The sequence below is a fragment of the Liolophura sinensis genome, chromosome 10 (genome assembly GCF_032854445.1).
Source record: "Liolophura sinensis isolate JHLJ2023 chromosome 10, CUHK_Ljap_v2, whole genome shotgun sequence".
NCBI classification, from domain to species: Eukaryota; Metazoa; Mollusca; class Polyplacophora; order Chitonida; family Chitonidae; genus Liolophura; species Liolophura sinensis.
Window position 1 is genome coordinate 15,984,041 of NC_088304.1, and position 20,544 is coordinate 16,004,584.

Sequence of the window (20,544 nt, forward strand, 5' to 3'; positions counted from 1 at the left end):
CCAAATTCCAAAATCCCTTTTAACGGTAAGAAATGTATTTACAACCAAAAAACTGACACGAAAGGCAAGGATAAAACCCTGTCTGAAGGAAAATCGTCATGGGGTCGTATTTTTACTGGCTATCGCTGACGAGATACCAATTATCATTTCACTGTCAAAGCTATCGTTCTACTCACCTTGCCTTCTGTTTTTATGTATTGACACCGGCCTTGGCGATATGTTAGCTGGGAGCTACCTCCTTCAGTACACGACGGGGTCACGTGAAGTCATTCGATCTATTGATCCATTACCGTGATTGATCGTGTTTAATGGGTCTGATTGATGACAGAAAGCTATTGGAAACCTCAAGCGTAGGACTTGTTTTCTGTTATCCTGATCTTGTTTTTTTTTTTCTCGTTCTTTTCTTTCATATGTTTAGTTGTTTATTGCCACTCGGTGTCCATTTAATCAAGTGTTTTGAACTCCCAATTGGCACTACAGATGCACACGTACTTTAAGTCGCAGTGCAGTACATGACATGTGTTTAATCCATTGCTGTCACAGCTAAACTCCTGTTTCTCTCTGGTGACAGGTTTTGAGAAGGCAACCTAACAGTGTGAAAGAGAGGCGCGGAACAAGATTACCACAAGATGGGGCGTTCCAAGGACTTTCCCGACTCGGAGAATACCCAAAATATGCTCTCCAACATCCCCCTCCAAGGTATTTTAACTCATCATTCATTTACCTGTTCCTAATGGCCTCTAGTACCAATCAATTATGTAAAGATGCCGTTGAACATTGGATAGGTTTGAGCCAGCCATAGCTGTCAGGCTGCTGACGGATAGGCCAATGAAAGTGTGTTTTTTCTGGCTTGTATAAGCCACGGTAAAAGCCGGTGTTATCGGCTGCTAAGTATTGCCACAAGTTGAAAATCTGCATTAGACTGGGCTCAGCTAAGTGCAGACCTGTGTTCTCTCCGGCTCCTATTGTATGCGGCCAACCGACGATTACGCTTTAGTGGGAGAAAACCCCAACTGTACAGTCTCAGGAATGTGTCAAGACAAAAACTGCTCCTGTCAGCAATGAGACGTCGCCATTTCTATCGTTGTTCCTCTCAAAAACTCGATTTACTGTGACCACTAAAAAGGTTGGGCTAAAAAAACAGACATGAATTACGAAAGGCTCATATTAAATCACTCCTCAGCTTGTTCGCTTTTTCGTCGGCATAAATTTCGAGCACGTTTCTTCAAAGAATTAACAACTGAACACAATGACCATCAATAATTAAGCATTGATTTGATTAGTTTAACGCTGTTTTTTTTTCCTCTGATATTTTCTTTAATTCCAAGACAACTAATTCCTCATTCACTGTTTACTCCTCATTGACTGTTTACGAACAATATCAACTCATTGCATGTAATTCCAAATTGGGCTCCACATCAAAAATCCACTTGAAGATCATACATTATCATGTATATACGCCATGGAAATCCAGGTCTAGTGTCTTCGGCATGGTTTTCCAGTGACGGACCTGATATGTGGGTCTTATGACGAAAATACTACTAAAGGTAGGAAAGTTTTTTTGGGGGGTGGGGGGGGGGAGGTTGGACGGGGTGTATAAAATATCATGATGTGGGGACTAAAAGCATTTTTCGTCATACTGTTACACATTTAGATATGATATAGGAGCATCATTGATGGTTGCACTCACTCCGCTTAAACTAGTCATCAAATGTCACTTAAAGGGGGGGAAAGGAAAAAATGAAGTAATATTCACCAGAAGTACCATGGAAAAGTGTATCTAACAGTATGAAATAAAATTTAAATACCTTTTAATGGGCAAAAGAGGTCTGCCAGCAACCTATGGATGCTGGCAGACCATGGTGTCGTGGGTTTCCCCCGGGCTCTGCTCGGTTTCCTCCCACCGTAATGCTGGCCGCCGTAGTGTAAGTGAAATATTCTTGATTACGACGTAAAGCACCAATCAAATAAATAAATAAATAAATGGACAAAGGTGCAATTACCCGTTCAAAGTGTCTTGAGGGACCATATTTTGGTATAATGATGTCAAAGCATTTTTCATTCCAAACTGTGCTTTGCGAAATCCATTTATAAAATAGTGTATATAATTAAGCCTTGGGAAAAAAGATTATGTAATATTATGCACACAACAACACAAAATGCATCCATGATATAATGACAAAAACTTTACAGGAAAATGGGGTCATGAAGCCCACCTTTACAAACGGCAGCTAAATCACACCTAATGCACACATTTTTAGTTACAGGTTTTCGTAGTCTTTTCTTGCTTACTTCTGGTGATCTTTTCGTCTTCTCTTTGAAGTCAAAAACAGCGATGACACTGTGGTAATTACATAGTACTTGATTGCATCAAACCAATGCAGTATGGAGTATTGACATATTTACCCCCAGTGTTCATCTAAAGGCTGAATCTGTGTTCAGATCAGTGGAAAAGATTTATGCTTGACTCTCAACGATATCAGTTTTATACGTGCGTTACAGCTGTTAAGGTCATTAACTGTCACGTGTTTAATGTGCAGTTTATTTTGGTATATCGTGTGACATGCTAGACTTACTAGCCCATACGTGAATAATGATCATTGCATACTGGAATCATTCATAAATGTAGGCGTGAAAACATTCATATACGTAAACCAAATCGACGTTCTGGGTCAATAATCGCAAGACCAGTTTCCAAAACAATGTTCAACACAAAGCACTTAAGAGCTAAGGAAGAATATTAAGCAAGATATTTTACGGATTCATGGAAAGGGGATCAGTTATGACGTAAAGACGCAAGGAATGTTCTAGGTAAATGAGTTCAATGCCTATTCAAATGGTGCACCATTCTGGTTTGTTAGTAGTATCTCAGTTGCGGTTTGATTGCCACTGTTCATATATCCATACTGGCGACCTAATTCAGCACGATGGAACATTTTCGACATGCTGGTTTTTGCAGTAATGACTTAATAAAAATCGTACCACAATACACAGGATCTAACAAATGATACAAGGCGAGATACGTGTATGAATGGTGTAATCTGTTTTGATGTGATTTAGAAACTGTCAGTGATGGCACTAATTTGTCGTCGTCATGGTATATAGCCTGTAGAGACAAGGATTCCTCTTCCTCTGTTTTGGAAAGACTAGTGGAATCAGTTAAGTAATCGTACAAGGTCAAGTTTTCGGAAATCGTGCTTTTTACACGAGAGAATCCTGATTTTGAATAATAAAAGATAGTTGTGAGCGTTTGATCAGTCTCAGAGTCACGGGTCCTAGTATATTTTGTCCTCTCTCTGTTCTAATATATCTAACTTTTAGCAGTGAGAAATGCTCCTTACATATAATCACATTGAACTGATGTTACAGATAGCGCAAGACGCCCATCAGAGCATCGGGCGTCGGGTTCAAATATCCATTATAATAAAAGACGTACAGCATAGAGGGCAAACTCTGAGTGTAGGATAATGAGCAAATAGTTAAATGTTTACCTGTGTTTACCTCTGTTAAGGTTTTATTCTAACATTTAAAGGCTTAAATGGTAGCAAATTAAACGCCCCATAGCATCCCGGCTTGAGCAGATTTAGGTTGAAAAAAGTGCAGCCATCCCGTTCTATTCACAGATTCTATATTTCATTGCAAATGCATTTGTACAATATGCATAACATGATGCGAGGTCATGTGACTAATATAGAAAGAAGGTGACGTAAAAGATGTAGTATATGGTGGTTATGTTCAGGGTTCAATGAGACATTCACATGTACACTTTCTTGTTTTCTTTTGAGAAAGAGGTACACTTCCTTCATAATATTTGAGAAAGAGGTATCCCTTGTTTCTTTTGTAACAGGCTGAAACTTCCTTTTAAAAGAAAGAGGTACACACCCTTTTTTGTTTTTGAGAAAGAGCCACACTTCTTTTTTTCAAAAAGAAACGCACATCCTTTTGAAAAAGAGGTAAACTTCCTTTTGTTTTGAGAAGGAGGTACGCTTCTTCGACTATGTAAGATACTGGAAATACAAAGCGAGTCACATGCAATAGTTTGTGTATCAAGTGGCACTGAAGAAATTTCATGCAACGGCATGACATATTCATGGAGATGGAGATGGCAGTGCACGGCAAAATAAAACTGTTCTGCAGCTGGAGGAATTCTGTTCATTGCCAAACTACAATGTCGTTAACATAAGGCTGATATTCAGACCAGATTTAAATTAGGAAATCCATAATGATTCATTTATTGTTGGCTTCTTCTTATATCTGCATCTGTCGAAAACAAGGTAAATGGAATTGTGGGATTTGTGTCTTTTCATGAGATAATGGTCACAAAAGGCAGATGATTTGCAACGATTGTACATTATGTTTTGTTTTTATTATCTTTCCGGAATATGTCATTTTTTTTAATGTAACTAGGGTTGTATTTATCTCTTACATGTTACTTGAGCGTAGGTCATCATACATTATTTCTGTAACCGGGAGAAATGATGATGTGTTTTTTTTTTTAAATAATCTGTGGACGGTGTTTGTTCAAACTTGTATTTCCAGAGTAGAAATCTTCGTTTGCCCGTCTCTTTCATTTTTTTTCTTGGAACTCCGAATCTTTTCATTCTTTTACATTGTACTTATCTAGCCTCTTCGTCTGCAACTTAGACCACATTTGCACAGGATTATGTTGACACTTGTTTCTAATCATGTATAGTGACTTGGCATATATTTGTGGTTGTTCTCTCTTTAGCACTTTATATATAAACTGTATGTTTTGCGGATAGCACAGTATTTTACATATTCTCATGATGGAAGAAGGATGATTCTCAATGCTGGATTAATTCATGCAGATAACAGCATTTAGTACACATTTGTAACATGGACACTCAGGCATGTTACAGTTTCCAGTTTAAACAAAAGTGTCCAATCCTGTCTTTATCAAATAGTTATATCCTCCCTAACCATCCAGGAACACTAGTGAACTCCACGTGGTTATTCGTGAAACTAGAACAAGCCTGTTGTCAAAATCGTCAGAATGAAATCGTCGAAACCTTTCAGACAATTTCCATGCGACTTTCAATTTCAATTTCCCGTTGGCCTCTGTGATGACATTTGTAATTCCACATTCTAATGGAGTTTTGTTTGCTTAAAGGTACTCTGTCTTTCCGAATGCCTTGTCAGTATTAAATGAATAGAACTGTGCGACAAAAGTATACCTCATTATCCAAAGGTCACGTGTTAAGAAGGGTACTTGCTGTCTGACCTCATGAGCAGTAAAGGATCGTTGGTGCTATCCATACCAGGGAACAAAACGGAAGTTAACTCTCTGCTTTATTAAATGCCAAACAGTGTGCGTGCACTCAAGTGCCGAAAAACGTTTCCAGTGGCTTAAAGGCCAGATGTGCTTGAACACTTGGCAGGGCACCCACACGACTTTGATGAAGTAGCATTTGAAAAATTTAAAATATTTCCCCGAGGATTTCACTTTGATGGCAGTTTGCTGCGCATGAGGGTTTTACTTTCCGTAAAACATGACAGGGCGTATGTTACAGACCATACTGTTCCCTGTCAGCAAATCAGCTAAACTAGGCACAGGCAAAAACTGTTTTCACGGTAGAGGACAGATGTGTACGTTCTTAACTGATTGTTATTTGCCATCCCTAAATAGAACATTTATTAAACACAGATAGCAGATATCCAAGCTCTTTGACAATTTCAATAGAATGAGAAAGAGGAAACGTCCAGGTGTTTGGTGACCACCTGCCCATGGTAATTAACCCAAGAACCCCAGGAGAGGGATCGATACGGTGAAAATCGTCGGCCATTTAACCTTCTATAATGGTAGACAAACGCAGACGAGATTTTCGTGACGTCATTGCCAGATTTAACATCAGCCGCGAGCAACTTTACAGCGGCGTGTGTATATGCTCAGAAATTCTCATACCGGCGTTCTATTTTTACAAGTTTACTCTCTATTTATAAAGCAAAGCGGTTAATTTGCCATTACTCGAAAGGTTATTTGAGCCAGCCCATTCATATGTTTCTGCACAGATTTTGTTCACGAAAACGTTGCCAACCACTCATTCATTGCGTCTTAAGAGGGCGAAAACTGTCAACCACTGTTCATTAAAAGCTCAACAGCTACAAACTTCTTCACTTGCTGCGGAATTTAGGGTAAGCCTAATCTCATTTCAGACAGTATAAGCCAACACGACAGAATCGTTAACACCCACGCAATCATGTGGAAGGTTGCACTTATGTTAAAAGAAAAGACAACACTAGACAAAATATATATATCCATGGATAAAGTCATCCTCATAAGGGTTGAAAAGCATACCTTTTTGTTTTGTAATGTTGCATAACTTAGACATCGCAGTTCAAAGTAAACAAAATCGCACATATTGAAAAATTCGAAAGTGCCGTCAGTTTTAACCAATCAGGGGCGAGCAATTGCTGAAACGCAGCTGTTTCTCCCGCAGCTGACAGCAACCCTGTTTTGTGAGCTGGGGTACAAGTGAGTCGACATTGTGTTGCCGGTTTCTCTATCATGACCTCGTGATGATTCCAGTTGATTTTCGGATTTGCCAAGCACATCAGAACAAACTGGTCATGACAATTTAGGTTTCTTCCCAACCATCTTTAGGATATAACTAAGGTTATATCATTTGTTGTCATTTTTTTTTAATTTTCATTTTTGTTTTTTTTTTTGGAAAATGTTTGCCAACCAATTCATTTCTCCTTCTGTCTGTTTGGTACGTTTTACAGATAGATTACTACTAACATTCCGAACTGTAACGCTTTTGATATCATTACCTATGGTTGCGGTTCATTTGCAAGAAAATTTGAAAAGTTATTCTCCTCAGATAAGTAAATACTTCTATTCTTTTAGGTGCAATGAATGTCTGAAGAGTTCATATCACCGTTGCCTTAGCAATGCTATGTATTTTTAGTTGGCTTAAATTGGCTAATGTACTTTTTAAATACGAAGCAAAGATTTACTAGTAATCCATTTCATCTGTTGGCATCTTGAGATAAAACAGACAAGTTACAACAGACATCAGTTACAACAGACAAGCTATTAAACTGTCGCTATTACTGTCGCTACGATGTCATGGCCTCACATTTGCCTGTGACGTGCTAGAGCTTGATTTGTGTACAGAAGTAGGCTAATTCGAAAAAGATGCATGTAGCAGACAACAACTGGTCCGCCTTAAATTCCCCAGTCCCTGTTCCCTATATTCATACGTGAATAGAAAAAAGAACGCCTGTTCACACTCAAAGAATTGTTTTGTATGTCACCATGGCAATTCGTCAGATCTCCGCAAAATGAGTCTGTTTGATTGCCTTTAAAACTCCAATCCCTGAAATTAGCGTTATTGTGTGATATTTATTTGACATAGCGCTACCCTAGTCGGCTGTTAATTATGAGGCTGCTATTCAGCCTCTGTTAAGGCAACTTCCTGTATTTGATATTGGTGGACCATACAGACATTCTTGTGCGCATGTGCAGGCCAGCCCGAGGCTCCTTGCACTTGTAAAGCTCAGAACGTATGACAGCGGAAGTGGAATCAATGTCTCCATAGCCTCAATTTCCTGGTAAATTCCAAATATATTGTCAGGCTCCAGGACCAACTTTCAAACCGACACTAGCTGATTGGCGGGAGCATGCGCAGTGCATTATCGACATGCTTACAACTTTGTGTTAATAAACCGAATGTAGTTGAGAAACGCCATTACGCATCGATCTGTTCCTATTGAACCATGGCAAGGATCACTAACTTACTTTCTATCTCTTTTACTAATTTCCTCTGCTTCTGCACACGACAATCTCATACATCTATTCATTATCAGTGCCTAAATGAGTCGGCAATTGCCGAAGGCCTCTTAAATCCACACTGGTTATATGCTGGACATTGACAAGAACTTCCCAGTCACCTCATACACATCGGGCATAATTTCATACCATTTGTTTCATTGTTTACAAACTTTCATTCTTACGGTCCTTCGATGTTCACAGACGTGGCTTTGTTCACACAACAGATCGGAACGTTCTGCGTGGATTTCCTTGAAATTGTGTATGCATCTATCCTATTTGTGGTTTCGCTGTAGATTTTATGACAAGCAGTCCAGTCAAGAATTATAAAGCTACCGCTTTAAACTCTTACAAAACGGCTGCTTTTCATTTATTTATTTATTGTTTAGTGTTTTACGCCGTACTCAAGAATATTTCACGCGGAAATAATACCAACAGTTAAGACTGTCAGGCTGAAGTCAAAGATAGCTTTGTGACCCTTAGACCTGATGCTACAATTTGATTTTATAAACTACCTTAAGTCTGAAGATTTACATATTTAATCATTTACAAAATGCGGACTGTTTGTCAAGTCCCCGCACAACGCTCTCACTTCGAAACTCTCATCCGTTTGATCAAGGAAAAAGTTTGTCATGTCAAAAATGTTATATATTTTATATATTGTTTGAGGAAACATGATCAGGAGAGCTCACCACGACAGATGTGCTTCGAATCCACATCCTTCTCTTCTTTTCCTTAGGTGCAAGTCCAGATTATGCTGGCTTCCTCTCCGGCCATAGTTGAGAAGGTCTCCCAGAAACTTGCGGATGGCTGTGGTTTCCCCCGGACTCCATTTTTATCCCACCATAATGCTGGCCGCCGTCATATGTGTGCGGCGTAAAACACCGATCAAATAAATAAACAGATATTTTCTTTAGTACAAATTCCGAACAAGCATATGCAAACAGAGACTTTGGACAGCATAACTGTTGATTCTCAAATCTCTCTGTGTTCATGAGGCATTGGTGACAGTGGCGCGCGACGGCGATCGTGTCACCTTTTTTAGAGCCTAGACCAGTTTACATTGTTTGTATATTATTGCATTTTGAACGTAACAGCACTGCATTTTGGGTATTTTCTGGACCATTGACCTCTGATGATTTGCTATTAACATCACTGTACTTTTACCTAATTCTGCTTAAAATGTTGTGCTTGTGTGCGCCTACGTTGTAACTATGAAAGCATTGAACAGTTAAAATAAAAGCCTAACTGAGTTCTGAACACAGTATTAACACTGACATCTGACGGCTGGCCATAAAATTACCATGGACTGGGAAATAAACCTGATCAAGTATTGCAGTGTGTAATGGTTATAATTACAAAACATAATAGGCCTATAGGCCCGGTAATTCATGGAAACCCGTGCCACATTACTTCATCCTGTCGACCTGTCAATAAACCAGTGGGGGTATCGGTTGTGGTAACGACTGGACGTCTTTACTCTCTGTAACAGTAACTACCTAACGATTAGCTGGGTTCACAGCCAATGAGCCAATTATCCCATCTGATCGCTTCATTGTTACACTCTGTCACCGGAAAAGCGGACTGTATGCATGATTAGCCTTTTGTAACTATTGGTAGGCAGGTTCCCCTTGTTAAGGTCCCGTGTTGCAGCCAGGCCAAGAGGTTATCATCAATCTCCACGAACTAGGGCCGGTCAGATAGTCGGGTCCCTGAACTCGGAGGAAACCGTCTAAATGGCTGGAGACATCTCACTAGGCCCCGGAGAATTTGGTATCCGCTAATAGCTATTGTAATAACTCTGTAGTCGTTTGATTTTGGTCAAACTGCCGAAATTACTGTCACCAGGTTAAAATGAACATCTGGCTGAGCTTTAGTTTTTGCTTTAGACCTAAGTATCCATGCAAATGGGCAAGACAAAATATCCTGTTCAGACAAACCGCATTAAACCAGTGGCTAATCTCACAAGTACCGAAAAGCGTCAAAGCTGGATATCATACCACCTAATTCTGTAGCTTTTAAATCTTAGCGAACTACATTAAGGCACGAAAAGTCAAAAATAATTTTTTCTTCAAAATAAAAAAAGACAATCTATTCGAACTGTAGTCGGTTCCTATCGGGCTCGGCTGAGTTGTTTCCGGTTGGATTGGCGGCCTGCTTAGCACTTCCGGTGTGTGCCAATTGGCCCTGATTACCAGGGACCGAGGACTTGTTCCTTCAGATGGCCAATCTTGGAACACAACTTTGCAATCATGCTATAGTTTAATCGATACAAGTTCACGAGCGCGGTGTGTAAAGGACTGAGTTGTTCTCCGCCACGCCGATGGATGGCGCTGTTACCGGCGGGAGTAATCCCCCTCGCCTCACTTCCAGACGCTAGATTTCATCGTAGCATTTTGCATAATATATTTTCTTTTTTAGGCATAACAGCAAAGCATGATAGCATAGCATAACAGTGCAACATACTAAACACAGTCAGAACAGTCAAAACACTCTGAAACATCATGTAGTCATCAATTTTGTGTTAATTTTGTCCCTCTAATTCTTTTCCGTATTTTTGTCTATATTTCGTCCCCTGTATTCTGTCCCCAGTTTGTCTCTCTACTTCGTCCCCCTGTTATGTGTATTTTGTTTCTGTTTTGTGTCTCTGTTTTCTCTCTACTGTGTCTGTTTTGTTTCATTTTCTCCTCTCTCTTTTTCGACACTCTATTTTGTATCTATTTGTTTTACCTCTATTTTCCCTATTTTGCCTCTTCTTTTTGTCTCTTATGTGGTTTGGCTCCACTCGCCTTGTCTTTTATTTCTTTTTCAATTACTGACTCAGACTCTTCATTGGTGGGAATTCGTGTATGCATTTATTGACTTTTGACTACCCTATCGCTGTAGTCAGAGTAATGATAATGTCTTTGAGGTTGGAAAAACGTGACCGTTTCGGCATCCGGGGCAGAGTTTGGTCAATAACCGTCTGTCGGCTGCCCGTATGACCGTATTACACAGTCTCTCTCTACCCCCTACCCCACGACTGTGTCCTCACGGCGAAATCACCATGTCTCCAGAGACCATTGTTAGACAACACTGAATAATTGCTCCATAATGAAGATCTATTTTCTTCCTGGTTTGTCCGTGAGCACCTGTTATCCCAGTAAACACACCTTCTTTACAGCGTAATTAAAGGGTTGTAAAGGGCGCGGATTCTTGTGTGCTACCGTATAGAGACCACGGTCTGACGTTTGAGACTCCACACGTCTTGACGTACTAAAACTTGTTCATGGAGGATAATTGACGATGGGCATTGAAAGTGTTAAGGCATTAATTCCCAACTCTCAGGCCTTGTTTGTCAGAGGATTTTTTCTTGGTAAATACCGAAACACTAGAGGACACTCTCGAATCAGTCACAGTCTATTTCAAATTCCGAAATTTAATGACGTATTAAGCACCTCGCCGAGTAGCCTAATGGTCGTTCTCCCGTTCTGTCGTCACACTGACATAAACTGCTGTATCAAAGTAATGTGATTGGTTGGTGTGTTGGTTAGACATGAGTCCATCAACCAATCAATGCGTCAACTAGTCATATCCAAACACTCCACAAATGAAAATGCTGTGCCGGACTGAACAGCAACAACGCCTGTGGATTATCTTTTCAGACAGTACAACAGATGTGGCCAAATCCCTGGCATCGCCATAACTAACCAGAGTACCCTCTATTTTAGTAGGAAAGTCATCCTTAAACTGAACTGAGACAAAAACTTTGTAGGGCTGTCGCTGGTTGTTGGCAATTGTCAGGCTCATGACCAATGATGTTGAGGGGGCGAGAGGGGGTGGGGCTCCGTGGCTCAGTCGCTTAGCGCGCTAGTGCAGCGTAATGACCCAGGAGTCTCTCACCAATGCGGCCGCTGTGAGTTCAAGTCCAGCTCATGCTGGATTCCTCTCCGGACGTACGTGGGAAGGTCTGGCATCAACCTGCTGATAGTCGTGGGTTTCCGCCGGGCTTGTGCCCGGTTTCCACCCACCATAATGTTGGCCGCCGTCGTATAAGTGAAATATTCTTGAGTAGGGCGTAAAACGCCAATAAAATAAATAAATAAATTAACCATTGATGTTGCGTGTTCATATCTTGCTGGTTTGGCTGCGAGTTTAAGTGAGGAGGTTTCTCAGGTGTGTGGTGGGGGAGGGCGGCTCACTCTGGGCACTCTGGGTTGTTCCAACAATTAACCTTACCGCAGTCCAGCGTTCAACATTAATGATGTACATATATCAGATTTGCCCTAGAAATTTACATTACAACTTTAGAATCTGTTTATCGGCACTTTGCAAGTGGATTGTAAGCATTTACATGGACATTGAGAATAAAACTATGAGGTAAAATGACAGCAGACCGTATTTTACCGGATTCGTGTGATCGTTTGACAATTATGATACTTTCGTCGCTGCTATGGTTTTACTTTCCAAACTGTTGTATTTTATGTTGTCTGTAGAAGATGACATCCTGCTGTATCAGTTAGTATAGAGTAATATTAGCCACAGCTGCTCCAGTATTGGTGGTAATATTGTTGGGAGTTTACTGTAGAATCGGTAGCAGTTTTTGTGAGATGTTTTTATGGGACACTTTGATAACAGTTTACTGCATCAATGAGGAAAGTTTATCATACCAGTGATAACCGTTTACTTCACAATTGATGAAAGTTTATCATATAAGTAAGACATCCAGCATAAAGAGAAAACAACCATAGCACCGACGACAGTGTGATAGCTGGCAAATGGTCACACGTAACTGTTGAAAAATAGCCTCTTGTCTCAGAGTTTACCTCAGAGTTTTATTCTAACTGTTCATTTAAATGCATAAATAGTAGCAACTTAGACACCCTCTGCATTATGATTTAGGCAGAATGAGTTTATTATTATAATGATGACAGTTTACAGCACAATTGATGAAAGCTTACTGTAACATTCATGGCCCTTTACTGCACCATTGAAGAAAATATTGTAACTTTCAATTGGACGCTTGTGTCCACGAACATCGCCCTGACCGAGCGCCATACTAAAAGAAACAACGAACAGAGCTGATACTCTTTGGTCGGCTACCACGCGTTTTTGATTGTATTTTGTCATTGTGACATTGTTTAATATCGATCGTACGGGAGAGCTGCTAGGTTTTGTGATGTCACTTTAGATAGGTATAACATGTCAAAATTTCGTCACTAAATGAGTGCTAAGGTACTTGCGATTGTTTGCTATTTATTTTGTTGATAAATAGTATAGATTTTTAAAAATATTTTTGGAATATTTCTGGAATACTGTTAAATTAATTAATTCAGATTTAGTGCCTGACTTAATGTTAACTTTAAATGTTACGACCATGCCAACAGCATTTTCAGTATTTCTTTTTACGACTAATGAACTATAATTAACATCACTGCATTTTATTACCTAATTTTTTGTCTGTCACTCTGCTAGGTGGTGTGTAATTAAAGAATTTCCATGGACATTAGAGTAAAACCCTGAGGTAAGTCGACAAGGAACCGGATTTCACCTGCCACGTGTGACCATTTGCCAGTTATCACACTGTCGTTGCTGCACTAGTTTCCCGCTATGCTGTGGTATATTGTATCAGTTGAAGTTAATAAAACATTAAAATAACTTATCCGAAGATTTGGAAACTAGTTTCGTTTCGAATGCTACCATCTTCTGAGACAGAGTAAAACCAGAGCACCGACGACAGTGTGACACCTGACAAATGGTTACTCGCAACCCATGTAAGAAGTCCTCTTGTCGATTTACGTCAGTTACTCTAACTGTTCGTGTAGATGCTTATATAGTAGTAAATTACAAGTCCCCTAATACGTTGTCATAGGCAGAATTAGGCAAAGAAAAGGAATGCAGTGATGTTAGTTGAAATTATTAAGAGTCACTTGTCTACAAACACCACCAAAGCTGTGTTGTTATCACATGTAGTAAACAAAAACATGAATGCCAAGTGACATATAAGCTGTCCACTTACCGATTTATGCGATTTGAAGTACTGATGTGTACGACATGCCGTATAAAAACAGTCGATGGCCTCTTCCATATTGTTTGTAGGTTTCTGCTCAAACCGCATGGTTCTTGTTAACAGACATTGGGACAGTTCGGGAAAACTACTTACTGTTAAGTAGCCCTTAGCTAGATGCACTTCATATCTCTACAACGTACGTTGTCATGGCAGTTAAGGGGATAGTTTGCTAAGTGAGCTTCATAAATTGCCTTATCAAAAGTTTTAACCATTAATGTGGGTAGCAGTGATCCTTGTCATAGATAACTACAATACTCATTCACATTTCTTTTTAAAGGTACGTGATTTGAGAGGGCATTCATGTTTTGTTTCTCCGTTGTCCTATTTACCTGAGGATTTAGGTCTAGCTGCTTGCTGTTGGTTGCGAAGCCTATAAGTTGCTCAAAATCATTCATCGTTTCGGAGATGTGACGGCTGTTCTTTCAGCCTAGAGAAACGCCGGATCACAGCATTAACGACTGTTGCGCAATAAAACTGTTGTTGTTTTTTTTTTTCAACCAGTTGACATGATTATTTCCAATTGAAAAATTGTCTTTTCGCAGCTATTTTTTTCCATTTCCCACACCGACTTCCGCTCGCAGGGGATATCACATGTTAATGAATGCGGGGTGCTGAAAGCGGTGGTTGTAATTTGATTATGTTATGCCCAATACATATTGATTATTGTCGCAGTTTTAAAAGCACTTTTATTGATCATTTAATTCGTAGTCCAAAAAACAGCGATAATGATTTCAAAGGCCGGACTATTTCAGGCTCGACTACAAAGGTTAGCACATCTGACGCAGCGAGTGCGGAGCATTGCGGCAAGCCATACTGAAAACCATTACGCTGATGTTTGATTCCGGTGGTGTGCATTACTTGCTGTCGAGGTGCAGTGTTATTTCAAGCCTACCTAATTTATTCTGATGAGATATGCTGTCTATAAGCCATGGTTCACAGATGGAATGAATGTAAACCAATGTTTCTCAATGTCATGAATATTATTCTGTGATTGAGCTACTAATATTCGCTTTTCCATTTAAGAAACTTTTTAAATCTAGGCGATGCTATATGGAGAAGACGGCACGTTTTGATACAAATATGGTTTCATAGTTTAACTTTGGTCTGTACCAAGATAGGCTTCATTAGCTGTGGCAATGATACGGGCTGGTTTTGTACATTGTAGACCTTCAGATAAACCCATGATACCAGTAATATAAACTGTCGTCTACAGAATGAAATAATTGCTGACCTGTAGCTTGTTGGGGGCAACATATAGTCCATGAAAGCGATTTCGTCTGATGCAAACCATGAAATCCTGCAGAGAACACTGGGCTTAATTTGTTTGTCACGTGGTCACCAGAAGCTGATTTTTTCAATCTGCCATTACTGACCTCTGATAATTCCAAAAGGTACTTAGTATTTGCCCCTGAACATTTTTTTTTTGATAATTATGAAGGGATGTATCTGATACAGCAACAGTATAATATGGATCGAGTACAAGGTGTACTTCTTTGTTCGTGTTTGTTTAAACTGAATGAGATACATGTACTTTACAACGCTTGTGTTTCATTCTTGATTCACACAGAGAAATACGTCGGCTCACCAGATGGCGTTGGTCAGTCGCCTGCCCTGCCGGAGGAGGAGAGGGAAGTTTGGGGGAAGAAGATTGACTTCCTGCTGTCCGTTGTCGGTTTCGCCGTGGATCTGGCTAATGTTTGGCGGTTTCCATACCTTTGCTACAAAAACGGCGGAGGTATGATTAGATTAACACCTGAAGCTATTTTAAGGTTTGGTCTAAACGAGCAGTTCAATTTGATTTGAGGGCTCGTCAGTTTTGCTTGCATGTCTAGAGGCATTTGAATACAATAGTGGGATGCAACAACTGACGACACGAGTCAGATGTAGCATGGTTGATTCTATTCTGAGAATACATTTCGGTACATATTTGTAACGCACTGTAACAAATGTTTCAACTGATAGACCATTGTAGTAAACAGATGAACCGTGTTTTTTGACAATTTTATTTCAAATATGAAAGCCTTCCAAAGAAACGTTTGTGATTGTGATATTTGGAATTGGCTTTTGTCAACATTTGAGAACAACCGAAATGAAATTGTCAAGAAGACACCTATTACCTAATGCTACAATAATCAATAGGCTGCGGTGAGTCAATGAGCCTGTTAACGCAGTTTGAGCTAGAAGGATATTGTTCGAGTTTGTGTGGTTAAGACAGGTAAACGCGATTTTTCTTAAAGATCAGCTACTTACACTTTGATATTGCGCTGATAGACATAGCATTACGTACAGGTAACTATCGTCGGAAAGCAGCCAGTTTGTGCAACCGATTTTGGTACGCAAGTTGTGCATTGTAACTATACTCTGACGGGTGGGCATCTGGACGCTTAGGAAAGCAATGGGGTTTGTATGACCGAGACAGTCATCCAAGTTATCCAGGCACCCATGTAGTCTTCTGAATGATGCATTCTAGCTGCTATGAGCGTTATAAAATAGAAATTCAGAAGTTTCGTGTTTCCGATCTAGCATATTAAATGATGGCACCACATATATAATATTATCCCGTCATTACGCCTGCACAGTCAGACAGGTTGATGTCTTGTGAGTCAAGCTGCGTTTGTTATTCGGAAAACTATCTTGGGCAAATAGTTGCAGATGGGCTAGTTATCTGACAGGATCTGGTCATATACATCCCGTAAATCGGCGGTGTGACGTCACTGAAAGGACGTCACTCCGATGTCGTAAAGCCACATTAAGGCATTTGCGTGTGGTCAGAACCCTGTCGGCAGGTCGCGCTGTAGGCACGGTAGCCTTAATTACTCGGTTGTTAAAAAATACTGTTTTCCAGGTAGCCCATAACCTGAAGCACTTGCCATGATCACAAATCATTTTCTACCGGATGTTTGAGGCTAAGACTGCCTTTCTAAAGTGATGAATGATCGTTGATCAATACACCCCAGCTGGACACATTTATGCCCTAAGGTTTCCATTCAAAACGATAGATCTTTGTAAAGACCTCAAGTTTTCATCGTCCACTGTTGTATCGACTATCTTAAATATCCATTCAATTACACACATTCGTAGCCTTTTCGAAATAACTGTATTTCCTGTCAGGAGTGCCCTTTGTCCATTTCCCTTTTCAAGACTGGGGTCATTTTAGTTCAAATCACTTCAGCCCATATAACAGAGATTAATTCGATCTTTTTTTTTTGCCTCATTCTAAAATCTGTAACTTTGCTTAATTGGATTCAAACCTCCGCCCGCACTTTGTGGCAGGCTCTGCAGAAGTGTCGCCTGTTTATTGCAGTTGGTGATCACGGCTATCTAGGAAATAAAATAGAAGTGAAGGTATCAAATAAGACTTTCATATTTATGTCATATTCATGATTTAGTTCACTAACACAACGACACATATTCTTGGAACAGTACGTTTCATGTCGAATAACCATATAGTACCTACAAGTGATCGAAACACTGTTACATTACGTGGAAAATCGTATATGTAGAAATATTTGCGGAAAGGTCAGTAGTCAGATGGCTTTCATATAATACGTTTAGCAACATTTGAAGAACTGAAAAGGATGCGCTGTAAGTGAAGGATTCTCGAGTTGTATTCACAGATGTTAATATGGTATATATGATTTACATTTTCGTCGCATATCCAAGTACATAGTCAATCCTCATGACTTTTTCCACGAAAGTGGCGATCTGAACCTGGAACGTTTCAACTGAACTTGAAACGTTTTGAATTAATGAGGAAGTCAAGCAATCAGTACTGATGGCGTGTACAAAAGCTTCCAAAAGCCTTTTTTTCTCACTGAAATTTTCAAGTTTTTCCAGGACTCTCTTTCCACGCGCAAAGCGGCCACGGATCTCTCACTTCATTCCTTCCAAAATGTTCTCTTTCACGCAATCCAAAGCCCCTTTCCTTACAATTGTTATTAACACTTTGGGTATCTTTTACGTCCGAGACAATTTGAATTAATATCAGCAGTGACTTGAAAATTGCCGTCGCTTTCTTTTTTGCTGCGTGGACTTTCTCGTTTGACAGCTCGATTTGTTAACTTACGTTACAGAACAGATATATGCTAACGTCATTTACATAATTGAGTGACGACTGGCCCTACAACAGTTGTTCTGCCCATAGCACTTGTGTCAAGCTATCTATCCAAGATGACAAGGTACCACTGTGTATACACACATCATACTCCTTTATATAGCCCCTGGCAGATCACACTGGCTAGTCTGTGGTTTTATCTGCGCCTTTGATAGACATCACAACTTCTGACCTATTTTGTAGGTGCTTTCCTCATCCCCTATATCATGATGTTGCTCTTAGCGGGGATTCCCCTGTTTTACATGGAGCTGGCGTTGGGCCAGTACAACCGCACCGGGGCGATCACATGCTGGGCCAGAATCTGTCCGCTTTTCAAGGGTAAGTAACCCTACCTGACTTCATTCCACTACCAAGTTACCATCGGATCCAAGCAATTCAAATATGTCATTTTTGCTGTGATGAAATGTGTTTTCCATTTGTTAGGGTCATTGCAATTTGGGCCAAAATGTTTTGTCACCACAAAAAATGTGGCATGGCAATTCAGTACCAAGATATACTACATGAAATTATGAATTGAAATGTCTGTACAATATGATATACCTCCTTTTTAGAATTTTACTGGCTTCATCCTGTTCAAGAAAGATAGTCCAAATAAACGGAATAGTCGCATGGCTTGGACATGTGAGAAATTAAGTCTACTGTCACAGTACCTTACTTCATTGCCAAAAGCAAAATAAAGCATTATATATATATATATATATATATATATATATATATATATATATATATATATAACCTGATTATGGTAGGTGGAAACCGGGCACAGCCCGGGGGAAACCCACTACCATCCTCAGGTTTTATATATATTTCATAACATTCATTATTTCCTTTCCACCAGTAAGGTGTGCATATCTGTACGTCACACGTGAGAAAGTTCGCCAGATGTGTACAACATCGGTCAAATAAATAAATAAATAAATAAATAAGAAAGTGTGTCAGTAGCCTGACGAGTGTTGGTGGTTTACCCCAAGCAATCAGATTTCTTCGATCTGTAAGAATGATTGTGAAGTGGAAAATACTTCAGCAGGAATAAGAAACAAGTAAATAAATAAACCATTTTTGTGTTTCAGGGATCGGTTGGGCCGTCGTTCTTATAGCCTTCTACACTGACTTTTTCTACAACGTTATTATAGCTTGGTGTCTACATTTCTTCTTTGCCTCATTTACCCTAACATTGCCCTGGACTACATGTAACAACACATGGAATACGGACGATTGTTACGAGGGTTACTTCAGAGCCGAGAATTACTCTCTCACCGGAAATGACACCTTCAACTCGTCCATGTTCGAGAACAGAACTTCACCTGCCAGCGAATACTTCCAGTAAGTTCTTGGTTTTGTTTGTGTCCTGTCATGGCGATAACTTTCTACACTCTTCTTCTGTTTGTCATAGAAGAAAATAGAATAAGTTTTATTACTCCTCAGGTCTGTTGTTAGACAAAAGAGGCTGTGCCTATATGCAGAGTATAACCTGCATATATATATGTAAGATCTAAATATATATGTCTTTACATATATCGTGTGATATTTTACTCATCAACTTGGCAAGGTTACTCATAATACAAATATTTTTATTCGTAAAAATCTACGGGCGTCTATATAAAGGTGCCATAAAATACACAGGGATGAATTTCTAATGGACAGTATAGTACAGTTAAAAATGTAATGAAAATCATTGCCAAAAGAAGAGTTGCAAAATTAGCACAGTCTTGCAGACAGTGGACCGTTACGCCATCTACCTGTTTCTACTGGTAAATGATAATTAGTTACTGTAAACTGTAACATTTTATACATAAGACTTTTAGCGAGAGCTTCCCATAAACTTTTGACATCTGTTTGTTTCCTGTTGTGATGAGTACTTTCAATATGACCAGTATCGCTGTTGTTACTTGTGTATAATGCCGGTAAAAACAGATGCAATCAAAGCACCAGTGAGATTCAGTGTTATGATTGAATTTGACATGGATAATGTTTTTTCGATGGATCACTAGTATTTAAGCTGATCGATGCATGATTTTTACAACGCCTTAGAAAAGGATGATTAGTTCATGTATAATCCAATAGTCCAGAATAACGGCCGCCATTTTTTTCTAGGTGGAAAAAATAAACCCTGAGAGCCCATAATAGACCAACTGTCTGTGGCAGGTCACTGATAGACTTTCAGATATATACGACGTACAGATTTTCACCCATAAGTGGATTTCACAACTTTTTTAAGTCAGAGTAAGTCTGACTTGAGTCTAACACAGCGTCGTGATTATGGAACCTGATAAGCCTATCTTGTTAACACCCTGATATAAAGCCAGCTAGAGCTGGATTCGAACCTGTGACCACATTGATCGAATAATTCAATGTTTGTGGAACATTATTTTATCTTACGTACTCGCTTACTTGTCTGCCAAATTTCAAAACATTATGTTGAAAAAAAAAACACAGGAAATAAAGTATTCCACCATACGTCTGTTTCAAAATCAGAAACGGAGGAAATTACCGAAATGCGTGAAAAAGGTCCGCCATTAATTTGTTTGCTAATTTTTTTTTTCTTTTTTTGATTGGTGTTTTACGCCGTACTCAAAAATATTTCACTTA

At 39.5% G+C, this 20,544-nt stretch overlaps 1 protein-coding gene across 1 annotated transcript in view; it reads left to right on the top strand.

Annotated features, from left to right (window-relative positions):
* Positions 1 to 20,544, top strand: part of LOC135476568 (sodium-dependent dopamine transporter-like) — a 46,428-nt gene that overhangs the window by 5,362 nt on the left and 20,522 nt on the right. Inside the window, 4 exon segments of the mRNA XM_064756632.1 lie at positions 572 to 699; positions 15,409 to 15,576; positions 18,139 to 18,273; positions 19,026 to 19,278. Coding sequence (XP_064612702.1) covers positions 630 to 699; positions 15,409 to 15,576; positions 18,139 to 18,273; positions 19,026 to 19,278 — 626 coding nt within the window. The 5' untranslated portion in view covers positions 572 to 629.